A 14,429-nucleotide genomic window follows, 5' to 3' on the forward strand; every position below is an offset into this window, starting at 1 on the left:
ACGGTTGTACGTTTCACCTAGCGCTATGATAATTTAGAGGCATACATAAGAGCCCACGATGTACAAAAAAGTCTCTTGGAACCATCTGCTAAACCAAACCATTTTGATTTACATTGGCATTTGTAGCCATTTTTTGTGGCCTTTTTTAGGGGTCATATTTTAACGAACTCCTCCTACAAAATTTATCCGACTGTCTTCAAACTTGGTGTACTTCATCTTAAGATGTTTAAGATGCAAAGTTATCGAAAGTTATTTATTTTGTCGCATGCCGTTGTCATGGCGATGCATTGTTTGCCAAGTAAAATGCTGCTTTTTTTTGGTCTAAACATGTGCAAAAACTCATGAAACGTTACACACACATCAGGCTTGTCATAAGCATGAATATTTTAGAGATTTCTTATTCAAGTTGCAATAAATGGTTCAATAGCGCCCTCTAGACATTTTTATGAAGCTTTTGCAAATGTTTTGTATTTTATGATTCAGCTAGATTTGTAAAAATTGGGATACCTATCAGCCTAAGACTTACAAAAAGGTTTCTAAAGCCATATGCTGAATCAAAAAGGAAGTCTGCCATTTTGATTTACTTTGGTATTTGTAGCCATTTTTTGGGGCCTTTTATAGGGGTCATATTTTCAACAGAACTTATCAGATCGTCTTCATTCTTTGGCGTGTTTCATCTTAAGATATTTAAGATGAAAAGTTATTGAATTTTTTTATTTTGTCACACGCCTTTGCTGTAGCCATGCATTGTTTGTGAAGAAAAATGCTTTTTTGAGTCTAAATATGGGCGAAAACTCACAAAACTTTGCACACATACCAGACCTGTCTGGAACATGAATATTTTATTTAGAGATTTGTTGTGCAATTTGTAATAAATTGCTCAATAGCGCCCTCTAGACATTTTTATGAAGTCTTTCCGATTATATGTTCAGCTAGATGTGTGAATATTGGCAGGCATGCCTAATATTGTTCAAAAAGTATTCTATATAGCCATGTGCCAATCCATTTTGATTTTATTTTGTTAATTGTGCATCATTTTTGGCCTTTCCATGAAACTTTACAAACACAAAGCATGGCAAAAACGTTTACAATTTAGATGGTTTCCTATTTGACAGTACCCCAACATGCCAGTACCCCGACGTGCAAATACCCCAACGTGGCCCGGGTTGCGAGGGCCCTTTTCGCTGCTCGCAGCTCTAGTTATTCTTTTTCTTTGTTATTATTCTTTTCCGCAAACAATCACATTTTTGAGACACTAAACGTGAACGAAAACTCACCAAACTTTACACGCAGATCGGGCCTGGCGAAAAATTTGATATTTTAAAGTCGCCATACATGATAACAGAAAAATGGCTCTGTAGCGCCACCTACATAGCTTAAACGGATCCCTGTCCCGCTACGATTGTCCTACGGCTATGAAAATTGTGTGGCACCTGTAGCATATCCAGATGAACAAAAACCTCTTTGACATGTGTACCCTAAAATAGACAGGAAGGGAGATATGAGTATTTAAATGTCCAATTTTGGCCCATTTTTGCACATTTACAGGGGTCATACTTTTGCCCGCTTCTCCTACACGGTTAATCCGATTGACTTCAAACTTGGGATGTACCATCTCAAGACCTGGGACAACACCATGGTAAAAAATCTAAAGTTTTTGACATACTATATGACGGCGGTGGGGCATCAAATTTAGAGTTTCAAAACTCTTACTAAACGTATCATTGCCGGTTGTACGTTTAACCTTGAGCTACGAAAAATGGTACACATATGTAACAGACTATGATCTACAAAAAAGTCTGTTGGTGCCATATGCTAAACCCAACAGGAAGTCCGCCAGAGGCGGGGCATCAAATTTTGAGTTTCAAAATTCTTACTTAATGAAGCATTCCCGGCTGTACGTTTCACCTAGAGTTACCAAAATTTGAAGACATATGTAACAGGCCTCAAGGTACAAAAACTCTTTTTGAACCATATGCTAAACCTGACAGGAAGTCCGCCATTTTGATTTACTTTGGAACGTGTTGCCATTTTTTTGGCCATTTCATAGGGGTCCTATTTTAACGAACTCCTCCTACAGAGTTTACCCGATCATCTTCAAACTTGGTGTGATTCATCCATGATGTTGAAGATGAAAAGTTATTGAAAGCTTTTTATTTCGCCGCACGCTGTTGTCGTGGCATGCACTTGTTTGCAAAGGAAAAAAATTCTTCTTAATGAAGCATTCCCAGTTGTACGAAGCAGCTAGAGCTCCGAAAATTTGTAGACATATGTAACAGCCCACGTTGTACAAAAAAGTCTCTTGCTGCTTTGTGCTATTTCTCTATATAATAAACATTGTCCATTAATTAAGATTACAAGAAAGTATAAAGGTCCAAATAAGACATGGATGACGAAGGGGATACAGAATGCATGTAAAAAGAAAAATAATTTATATAAAAGATTTATTAAATTGAGAACTGTGGAAGCTGAAACAAAGTACAAGATCTATAAAAATAAATTAGCAAATATTATTCGAATAAGAAAGAAAGATTATTACTATGAATTATTAGAACAGAATAAAAGCAATACACAAGAAATATGGAAAACACTAAATCATGTAATTAAAAAAAGTTCTAAAAAAACAAATTTTCCACAATATTTTATAAAAGATAACGATATGGTAATTGATGAAATTTCTGACATAGCTAATAATTTTAATGAATATTTAGTTAACGTGGGCAGCAACTTGGCAAACAAAATCCCAGAGCCAAGAAACAAACGTGAAATAGATAAGAACATTGTAAATAATTCATCCACAATGTTTCTTAATGATGTGAATGATATAGAAGTATTAAATGTTGTGAAAACATTAAAAAATAAAAAGTCTACTGACTGTCTTAACATTGATATGACATTAGTAAAAAGTATTATAGAATATATTGTACAACCTTTTACATATATTTGTAATTTATCATTTAAAACTGGTATATTTCCATCAAAAATGAAGATAGCCAAAGTCATTCCTGTTCATAAAAGTGGAGAAAGACACACGTTTAATAACTACAGACCAATATCATTGTTGCCACAGTTCTCAAAAATTCTAGAAAAATTATTTTCATATAGATTGGATAATTTTATTGAGAAACATAAGCTCTTAAGTGAAACCCAATATGGGTTTAGAGAAAACGGACCACCTCAATGGCAGTCATGGAGCTTGTAGAAGCAATATCTACCGAAATAGATAATAAAAGATTTACTGTTGGGATTTTTATGGATTTAAAAAAAGCTTTTGATACTATAGATCATTCTATATTAATGAATAAATTAAAGAAATATGGAATAAGAGGTTTAGCTTATAAGTGGATGAAAAGTTATTTGGAAAATAGATATCAGTATGTGCAGTTTAATAATGTACAATCAGAACACATGAAGATCACTCATGGAGTTCCCCAAGGGTCTGTGCTCGGCCCTAAATTATTTATACTGTATATAAACGATATTTGCTGTGTCTCAAAAACATTGAAAAGTGTTTTATTTCCTGATGATACAATTTTCTATTGTTCAGGAGAAAACCTGAAGCAGCTTCTGACTACTGTGGAGTATGAATTGAATATATTAAAAAAATGGTTTGATGTAAATAAATTATCATTGAATTTAAATAAAACCAAGTTCATAGTTTTTGGCACGAGACAAATCACTCATCAAGTCAAAATTATGGTGAATTCAATTGAAATAGAAAGGGTGAATGAAAATAAATTCCTTGGAATTATTATCGATGATAAATTATGTTGGAAGCCACACATAGAAACTGTTAAAAGGAAAATGTCAAAAATCATAGGGATACTCTATAAAAGTAAGGATGTTTTAAACATGAAATCATTATATATATTATATAGTTCACTATTATTACCATATTTGACCTATTGTGTGGAATTATGGGGAATGGCATATAAAACAAATACTAACACCGTTTTCAAATTGCAAAAGAAAGCTATAAGAATTATTAATGGATCAAAGTATACAGAGCCAACACATCCACTATTTATTAAATTAAATGCAATGAAATTTTATGACTTGGTGGATTTTAAAATAGCACAAATAATGTATAAAGTTTATAACAATTTACTCTGCCACAGTACTCAGAAGTTATTTGAAATTAGACACAGTCCTTATGATATAAGGGGTACAAGTGTGTACAAAAAACCCAAAACAAGAACAAATATTAAGCAAAGGTGTGTATCTGTAAAAGGTGTTGATCTGTGGAATCATTTGGAAATTGCTCTGAAAAATTGTGATTCAATGCTGGAGTTTAAAAAAATGTTTAAAAGTAAAGTTCAAAAAAATTATCTATGTCAGACCAGTATATGAAAAATGTACATGTGAGTATGTGTAAGTGATCTAGATAGGTATTATGGTATATGTTTAGTAAATTTATGTATATATGTTTTTGGTAAATGTGAATATGTTAAGTGCACTTGTGTATATATATATATATATATATATATATATATAACTTGGGTTATATATATCATTGATTATTTTATTATTATTTTTAATAATCAGTAAATTAAAATTGTATTAATAATGAAATAAGTTTAAATATATTTAGTAAAAGGGGTAGGACTAGATAAGTTTTTAACTTCTTCCTACTCCCTTTTGAACATATAAGTTATGATTAATTGAATGATTATGTTATTGGGATTTTCTTCTCTTTTGATTGTTGTTGTTTTTTGTTTTATCTCTGCTGTTCATCTGTTTATATGTTCAAAAAAATAATAAAAGGAAAGGAAAGGAAAAACCCAACAGGAAGTCCCGCAGGGGCCGGGCATCACATTTTGAGCTAAAAAAAAACTCCTCTTTAACGAAGCATTCCCGGTTGTACGTTTCACCTAGCGCTATGATAATTTGGAGGCATACATAAGAGCCCACGATGTACAAAAAAGTCTCTTAGAACCATATGCTAAACCAAACAGGAAGTCCGCCATTTTGATTTACGTTGGGATTTGTAGCCATTTTTTGTGGCCTTTTTTAGGGGTCACATTTTAACGAACTCCTCCGACAAAATGTATCCGACCGTATTCAAATTTGGTGTGTTTCAGCTTAAGATGTTTAAGATGCAAAGTTATCTAAAAAAAAATTTTATTTTGTTGCACGCCGTTGCCATAGCGATGCATTGTTTGCCAAGGAAAATGCTTTTTGTTTGGTCTAAACGTGCGAAAACTCATGAAACTTTGCACACACATCAGACTTGCCATGAACATATGCACAAATACTTTAGAGATTTCTTGTGCAATTTGCAATAAATGGCTCAATAGCGCCCTCTAGATATTTTTATGAAGCTTTTGCGATTGTATGATTCAGCTATATTTGTAAAAATTGAGATACCTATCAGCCTAAGACTAACAAAAAAAGTATTCTATAGCCATGTGCCAAGCCATTTTGATTTTATTTTGTTAATTGTGCATCATTTTTGGCCTTTCCATGAAACATTGAAAACACAAAGCATGGCAAAAACATTTTCAATTTAGACATTTTCCTATTTCACAGCACCCCTACATGCAAGTACCCCGACGTGCAAGTATCCCAACGTGGCCCGGGTTGCGAGGGCCCTTTATAGCTGCTCGCAGCTCTAGTTTGTTTATTTATTTTTTATTTATTTATTTTTTATTTTTTTACTGTCTGAGAATAAAGTGCAATTGCACCTCCACTACATTAGGGGGCAGTGGCACTCTCATTGGCAGAGTTTGCGCAGGAAGCAGTCTGACAGAAAATAATTGAGAAGCACTGGGTTAACAGGAGCAACCAACGACAAAATCCTTTCTTTATCAGTCATTCATAATCTAAAGTCACTACAGTCAATATTCAGTGGTTCGTTGTACTAACAAAAGAATAATCCACTCGAAAACACAGATGACTTAGGCGGAACAGAGTTTATAAAGCATGCATTTATTCACGATTGTTACACTACAGAATCAAAACACTATCTAACTATTCTACCATCAGAAGAAAAGAAATAAGATGAAGCTAATAAAAATAGGGAACGAATACGAACAAATAAGGAAACAGGAAAAGAGAAATTTAACTTGCCAGATCTTTGATATGTTTCAAATGTAAGTTGCACACAGTTATATGCCGAATTGGGGATCAAACGTGCACTTAAGAGTTTGGTGCTGCATCAAGCGAGCAGAAACGGTAGGTCTTTGAAGAAAAAGGGGGGGAAAGTAGTCAATGTTCGTTCAAAAAGGCAAGAAGAATCAAAAGGATCCACAGGTGAGCAAGGGAAGCCGCTCGGGCTGACGTGTGTTGCGCGGCTCGGTTTCCGATCTTTTGCCGGTGTGGTTGGTTCCACTGGGACGCTGTAGTCAGGTGCGGAGAGACGGGTCTCAGCTGTCCCACTCCAGGTTTTGGCGCTCGGTCCGCTGCGTGCCTGCGTCCAGGGAATATTATATTATATTATATATATTTTTTGTTTTCACTCACTCATTTACACAAGCTTACATGTGTGAATGTGTGTGTGGAAAAAAAAAATCCATGCGTGCTGTCAAATTGCCGCGGAAGTGACGTCACGCAGCCGACAAATTCACCCGGCCCCGTTTGTGACACGCCACCCCCCGCTCTGCAATTGGCTGGAGGGGTGTAAACACTGTCTTTCCACAGAAACATCCCGCTGTTTACAAAACAAACACAAAATGGCTAAATACAGGCTGGGGGGGTGCGGGTTTAGGACAAACTCACCACCAGACATTAAGAGAAGCCCATAGCTGTAAATTGAGAAGTAGTTTGTTTGGTTGTTTGAATCCTGTATTTTAAAAGCGCCTTTTCCTGAGTGAAAACGTCAGACCGGGCCTTTAACGATCTAATATCGTCATATCGCCCACCCTTAACCTGCAGTGTGAACTGTGAACATAACCTTTGATGAGATTTAGATTTTCATCTTAACAGGCTTCATGAGTTGATGTAGAAAACTAGGTAAAATAGGATTATGACTGTGTAAACTCAATTTATCCTTAGCCTTGAAGTTAGAGGCATTTGCCTAACCACAAAAGGTGTCACTCTTAAAATGAAAATGTTGGTGCTACTGAGGCATTTTGACGAAAGCATGTTACACTTTTTTAGTGCAACTGAGAGCTGTTTTAAACGTGAAAAATATGCATGTCTCCTTTAATGCTTAACAAAATTGCCACAAAGATACACTTAACTAAGATATTAAAAATTTCTTGATGTAGGTGCTTACAACAGAAGAGCATGGAGCAGGCTTGAAGCAGCCCTCAGGGATAGGCCAGCGTCCCTGGCCTTACATGTCAGAGAGGAGCACCCAGAATTCGGAATGCAGCCCAAGGCTTTCCCGCAACACCACTGATGACAGGTACTATCAGATACTATCTGCAGTTCAGGAAATTCAATAGCCCTGTTTGAGCAATTTTAACAGGAGACCCTGTCCTTTAGACAATTATTATTTTCTACCGGCCTTTTTTTTTTAAACTCACCCACTTATTTTAAGATATCAACCTTGAATTTTTTGTGTGGCAGATGTCTTTTAGTTTTCTGAATTGATAAGGCCCTACAAAAAGCGTTTTTAAGCACAATTTTTATTAAACCCTGTGCATGTATGCAATTCATGTCCAGGATTTCTTGAAATGTTGCATTCATAGTTTTAAATATGGGGTTGTCTTTTATGTTTTTGGTACAGTATATACTATACAAATTCAAGTTGGCATGTGTTGAGTAATATCATTTTAATATTGTAACATTCGCCCCCAACCCCACCTCTTCCATTCTTAGAGGTGCCAGGGTGCCAGGAATCTCGGGCCAATGTCAGAGGAAACCACATAGCAGCAATAAGTCTTCACTGAGCAAAAAACATCTTATGGAGCGACCTCTCTCTTCCAGCAATTCTGCCTCTTCTGTGAGCTTGGACAGTCAGTTTGGCAGCCCATTCTCTTCTTTCTCAGCAAAGGTATTCTCAAAATAAAATGTGATCCGTCCATTCGTGACCTCTTACCAAGTTATACTGTATATTTCAGAAGCACAAAATAAACATATGTCTCTCATGTACAATGCGTCACATTTCAATTGGCAATTGCAAAGCAAGCTCCATCAATCGGGGGAATGAGGAGGGAGGGGGGGGGGAGTGGGAGGGAGAGGGGGGAAGAGAAAGCGGGGGGAGAGAGAGACAGAGGGGCGGGCCGGCGGTCAGAGAGAGAGAGAGAGGGGGGGTGAGAGGGAGAGAGGGGGGGGGGAGCAAGAGAGAGAGAGAGGGGGGAAGAGAGAGACACAGTGGTGGAGGGGGGAAGAGAGAGAGACAGAGAGAGAGGAGGGGGGAAGAGAGAGAGAGAGGAGGGGGGTAAAAGAGAGGGGGTGAGGGGAGGGGGGAAGCGAGAGAGGCAGAGAGAGAGAGAGTGCGAGAAAGGAGGGGGGGAGGGGGTGGTATGAGAGACAGAGATGGCTATTTTTTTATAGCCAACCAACTTTGTGACACAAGCCAGAAATTAAAACACTGTCAATCAATGTAGCAATAATAATGTCAATCAATATAGCAATAAAAGAAAGAAGACATTTCTAGTATAAGACCACCAAAAACGCCCACACGTGTGTTTGTGTATTTCCTAGTGCTGTCAAACGATTAAAATTTTTAATCTGATTAATCACACTTTTAAATTTTGATTAATCACGATTAATCAGCTCAATTACTCGCGTATTTGCGCAATATAAAATAAATACAAAATACCGTAATATTTTGACATTAACGCATTTTATTGTCTGAATGTCATTTGCAAACATTGATTAAATGCATGTACGCAATTGCATGCATGCATGCATTGCTCAAAACGTAACAGCATCATAACAATTGGGTGCAATTCAGCAATTAATTAAACGCAAATTACTTTTGTTTTATCTAAAGTCCTGTCGGGGTGTTTTTGAAAGCGAAATTTACCACCGAGCACACCAAATGGAGTCACCCCGCTCATTTTGGAACAACAGTTGTAGGAAATGCCGTGCATTGACCTCATCACTGACCTGCGCAGCCTTCAATGTAACCATCCGCGGTTACGTTCAAGGCTCAAGTGCAGTCCAAAAAAAATTGTGTGATTAATCTGCGTTAATATGTGATTAATTTAACTTTTTTCTGTGATTAATTAATCTATTAACGCTTTAACTTTAACAGCCCTAGTATTTCCACATATGGGGTACCAGAGTGAAGCAAGTAATAGTTGTACTAGTACAGTACAATCTCGCGGTTCGTAGGGATGTAACGATATCCAAATATCACGATACGATATTATCACGATATGAAGCTGACGATACGATAATTATCACAATATTGTGGGCAGGTTGGCAATATTTAAAAAAGATTACAATGTTGTAAAAAAAAAAAAGAACTCGTACTAAAAAAACGGCACAATATTGTGCTTTTGTACATAACAGCAATACATATAAACAACCTTCAATCTCTAATATTGAGGCACTTACTCACCTAATGCAAGCACTCATTGAGTTCTTCCACATATTGACTTGTGTAGCGATAATTGGGTCGTCTTTTGGACGAATTAATAATCTGGACGTTACAGAGGTAAATTGTATTTACCTCGATAACCTCTAGGGGCACCACGTTGGCTTTGCTTTGGGTTAACGGGAGCAAACAACGACCAAAATCCTTTCGTCATCAATCATTTATAATCTAAAGTCGCCACACTCGATATTCAGTGGTTCGTTGTACTAACAAAAGAATAATAATCCACTCGGAAACACAGATGACTTAGGCGGAATAGAGTTAATAAAACATGCATTTATTCACGATTGCTACACTACAGAATCAAAACACTGCCTATCTAACTGTTCTACCGTCAGAAGAAAAGAAATAAAATAAAGCTAATGAAAATAAGGAAGGAATGCGAATGAATAAGGAAACAGGGAAAAGAGAAATTTGACCTGCCAGATCTGTGATATGTTTCAAACGTAAGTTGCACACAGGGATACGCCGAGTTAGAAATCAAACGCACACTTACGAGAATAGGTGTTGCGTCGAAGCGAACAGAAACGGGCGGTCTTTTGAAAGGGGGAAAAATAGTCAATGTTCGTTGAAAAAGGCAAGAAAATCAAAAAAAGGGGCTATTCCACAGGTGAGCAAGGAAGCCGCTCGGGGGCTGACGTAGTTGCGCCCCTTGATTGGTCAGCGACTCGGCGAGGTTGATTCTCCGGCAAGGTTGGTTCTGCCGGACAGCTGTCCGACTCCAGGTGTTGGAGCTCGGTCCGCTACGCGCCTGCGTAGGGGGAAGGCCAGCCGTTGGAGGTGAGCTAGCACCGCGGCGGGGCGCCACCAAATAGCAGGTGAGGTGCTGGGAGGCTTAGGTGCAACAACCTTGAGTCCGGCGGTACGTAGCAAGTGTACCCCGGGGCCGCTGAGCTCGCCGCTGGCGGGCAATCACCGATGGTAAAAGAAAAAAAAACAAGGAAAAAAAGGAGTAAAAGAGTCTTTGGGGTCAGCGTTGTAGTTTGCACCTGCTTTGGCGTGGCGTGGAGCGAGTGTCTGCTCTCGGCAACGGTTGCTGCCAGAAAAAAAAAGCGCCACGTGGTTGGCAAGTTTCTTGGAACAAAGAGCTGGAGCAGGCTGGGAAACTTGCAGGTAAAGAGCGATCGGGACGAGGCATCGGAAGAGCGAAGTTGGAAGAGGATTTGGAAGAGAGAGAGAGAGAGAGATCCTCTCGTCTTTTTAAAGTCTGTGGGCAGGGCTTCAGTAGGGGGTGGCACACCCTTTCTGTTTGCTCACGCAGACTTAAAAAAAAAATATTAAAGGGATTAATAATTTGGCATTAAATTTTGTCAGTCTGGCAAATCAGTTTCCCCACACAACTAATTAAGGCATCATAAACCAACTTGTGAGGTAATTTCTACTTGATCTAATCTGACTGAACTGAAAGATATTGATTACCTTTCATTCCTTATGGAGTACAAATGAAATAGGACGTTCATACACACAAAGATATAACATGAATCATACGTAGTTCAGTTATCTGTCAAGAATTATCATGGTATAAATGTGTAAAAATGCGGTTGCTTGTATGAATTGTCACTAAGGATAGTTCCAAGTTTCACCACTTGACGGTGCTGTTGCTCCATCTAGACGTTCCAGGAGTGCCCCCCTGGAGGGGTGACGCCAGAGAGTCCCCCCTGGTTGATAAGAAACTTCATAAACATTCCTTTGATCAGTCGTTTGTATATTCCAATTCATTGAAGGCGTTTCTCGGGCTCCGAGAAGACGGGCTTGAACACACTCCTTCGGCAGACGCATAAATTCCTTTGTCACCTGGTCAGAAAGAGCTTTGTTGGTGGTTGGGTGACTACCTGCAGAGCTAACCAAGCTTAGATCCTGTCTGGGCAGTGGAATATTTATGCAACTGCAGAGAATTTGCTTTAGAAGAAGCAAACTTAAAAAAAAAATTAGAGGGTTGACTGGGCCATAGGCCATAGTTGTTACATTTGCTTCACAAGCATATTGCAATCCCCTCCAAATGACAATTAGTGATTTTAAATATAGAAGGGCTAAAACATCCCTCATAAAAATTAAACTGCACTTAAAAAAAATACCCACCAGATGGTGCTAGAACTGCACAAATGGAAATCAAACTGGCTTTTTTTTTAGCAGATGTGTGGCTTTTAAATATCGTGAACATGACGATGATGATATTGTGGCAGTTTTAATATCACAATATCACGATATTGCCATTATCGTTACATCCCTAGCGGTTCGGCACCTGCGGATTTGCGGATTCTCATATTTTTTACCCGACATTTTTTAATATATTTTTTAGAGGGGCTTTTCCTCACATTTTTTTTTCAAACAAATTAATGAAATAAATTCTAATTTTCTGACCTGCACCTGTATACTCACCCAAATCATCAGGCGCTGTTTTCACCAAACATCTCCAGTTTGATCTGCCCAGAGAACATTTTTGTTGAAGTTTTGTTTTGTATATCTGTAACTTGGCAACCCACTGCGAAATTAAATTCATATTTGACGGTATTTCATTTATATATATTTTCCCAGCATTGCACAAAACAGATGTCACCTCAGCTGGCCGTTTCATCAGTCCGTTACTTCATGATGAAAAGCAACAACCAGAAGAACATCGACATTTCTCAGCAGAAAGGTGTCTGGTCCACCATCCCAAATAATGAAACCAAACTCACCAAGGCCCTCCAGGAGAATGAAGTCATCCTCATCTTTTCTGTTCAAGGCTCTGGCCACTTCCAGGTACAATAGTTTGTAAAGCGATTATAACGTACAAGGATCCTTTCAGTTGTCATGTGCTGAAGGTTGGATCCTAAAGTGCAGACACAAATAAGATTTTAACTGTTCATTCACATCGAGCGTGGAACAAACTTGACTAGACGAGAAACAGAGAGTTGCACAGAGAATAGAAAGCAATAATCCACAATTCTCAGACTGCACCTACAGACAGTGAATCAGTCTGATTGGTTGTAGCAAGTAAAAGACTAAAGAACGACATCACAAAGGGCCAGACATCACCTAAAGGATTAAAGATCGACATCATATAGCCTAAAACTAGTTGAAACTTGATGATGGTTGTATGATGGTTACATCAGTTCAAAACAGACACTTGTTACATCAGTACCTAACAGACACTTGACCTCACGGTCATGAACCCAAACTTAACCCTGGCATGACGCCCAGACATGACATCAGTTTACTTTCTGCTATATACAAAGCCTGCTATACATTCCCAGTTTGTGCATCATAATTCTTTTAATTTTCAGGGATATGCTCGTATGTCTTCGTCTATCAGTTACACCAGTAGCCAAGATTGGGAGTTCGGGCATTTAGGAGGCGTTTTCAATGTGGAGTGGATCTGCAAGGAAAATTTACCTTTCCAGTGCACCCAGCATATCGTCAACCAATTGAACGACAACAAGAAGGTCCAAATGAGCAGAGATGGACAGGTGCGTTTTTGCTTCAATGTTTTAGGGGAAAACCCCCCCCCCAAAAAAAACGTCATGACTTGTTAGTGTACATCACGTGAAGTGCGCTGGTCATTAACGCAGGAGCAAACGCAGAAGTATAAATCAGGCTTTTGACGCTAATTGCCTCTAACTTTTTCCCCCTCCTTTATACGCAAGCAGAAAGGAGTGAACAGTGATGAAAGACACTGAAAATATGAATGCCTTTTTGCTCTGTTGATAATGTGCATTATCCTTTGAAAAATGTTGTCAGTGGGTACGTATTAGTTAGCCCCAAGGACCAATATGAGTAGCGTATGGGTCTATTCTGAAGTGATTTCAGTCATGGGACACTATAACTCACAGAGAATTACACCAGAAGAAGAATGTTAAAACATTTATTTATTTAATTATTTACTTATATTTATTTCAATTTAACATGGAACACACTTCTTCTGTATCAAATAAATATATTTTGTTTAAAAATAAAATAGTGTTGATTGGAAGAAAATGCTATTTTTATTTACCCAAATATTTCAAAAAAGGTCATTTTAGAGCTCCAATTTTAATACAGTGATACCGCACTATTTTTGCCACGTTAGTGTACCATCAGAATCTTAATATCGGCCCATGGCTGTGATGTTATAAGGATGATGATTTAAACTGACTGTTTCACCATTTTCATAAAAAGTAGATTGAGCTTCAGTGTTACACCTCCTTACCATCAACACCCAGGATAGTTTCAAACCACTTTTAACTTATAACTTGTCTTTCAGCTATCCCACAGATCTGTGCTTGATTAGTCAAAGCAGGTGTTTTGCCTATTAGACTTCAATTCAGCATTTTTCTTTAATTTAACGTTTCTTTCCCTTTTGCAGGAGTTAAATGCCCAAGCAGGCAGACTGTTGCTGTCTCTTTGGGAGAGGACACCAAGTCATAGCAAATAGGCCGTTCACAATTCCACAGCATTACTGGGACTCGTTTCTATTTGTCAAGTTCAAAACCACTGATGTATCAAACTGCATCTGTTAAGAATTGTTTCCCTATAAATGTTATAGAATATAAGTAGTTCTTGTGAATTTAGCATTCAACAAGACAAAATAACGGGTTTGTGACAGGTTTGGAACATTTACGTCTTGTAAGTTGCCTCTTATAGGTTAACATCGTGTTTGTATTCTGTATATACCAAATGTAATCATTCTTCACTATGGTATGTTCATAAAATACAGGAAAATAATGCTGCATTTCAATTTAATGTTTTTCTTTTGTAACTATTTTGACTTTGAAATTATTTCTGTTAACATTCTGTAAGAATATTTGGACCCAAGGAATGTTTGTCAATTCACTGTTTATATACTGTTAATAGATGAATAAACTCGTTTGTTATTCACATTGTTGATATTCTGAACAAATGAATGTTTACATGGTGTTGAGTGGTGGTAGCACATCTCCCTCACTGTGCTGTGGTTTCAAGGGTTCCAAATTTGGCT

At 37.8% G+C, this 14,429-nt stretch overlaps 1 protein-coding gene and 1 long non-coding RNA gene across 3 annotated transcripts in view; one reads left to right on the plus strand and one right to left on the minus strand.

Annotated features, from left to right (window-relative positions):
• The window catches only part of ythdc2 (YTH domain containing 2), a 95,607-nt gene extending 81,278 nt beyond the window's left edge, over positions 1-14,329 (plus strand). For both annotated transcript variants that reach the window (XM_077497007.1, XM_077497008.1), the window contains exons 27-31: positions 7,209-7,348; positions 7,765-7,939; positions 12,029-12,235; positions 12,760-12,942; positions 13,818-14,329. In XM_077497007.1, coding sequence (XP_077353133.1) covers positions 7,209-7,348; positions 7,765-7,939; positions 12,029-12,235; positions 12,760-12,942; positions 13,818-13,886 — 774 coding nt within the window. In that variant the 3' untranslated portion in view covers positions 13,887-14,329. The remainder of the gene's footprint in view (positions 1-7,208; positions 7,349-7,764; positions 7,940-12,028; positions 12,236-12,759; positions 12,943-13,817) is intronic.
• On the minus strand, positions 9,750-12,704 carry LOC144002105 (uncharacterized). Its single transcript, XR_013278673.1, has 3 exons — positions 12,172-12,704; positions 11,873-11,916; positions 9,750-11,287 (listed from the first exon to the last, which is right to left on the minus strand). It is a non-coding gene; the product is annotated as an uncharacterized LOC144002105 (long non-coding RNA).
• Positions 14,330-14,429: the final 100 nt, after the last annotated feature.

Source organism: Festucalex cinctus, chromosome 15, assembly GCF_051991245.1.
Source record: "Festucalex cinctus isolate MCC-2025b chromosome 15, RoL_Fcin_1.0, whole genome shotgun sequence".
NCBI lineage: Eukaryota > Metazoa > Chordata > Actinopteri > Syngnathiformes > Syngnathidae > Festucalex > Festucalex cinctus.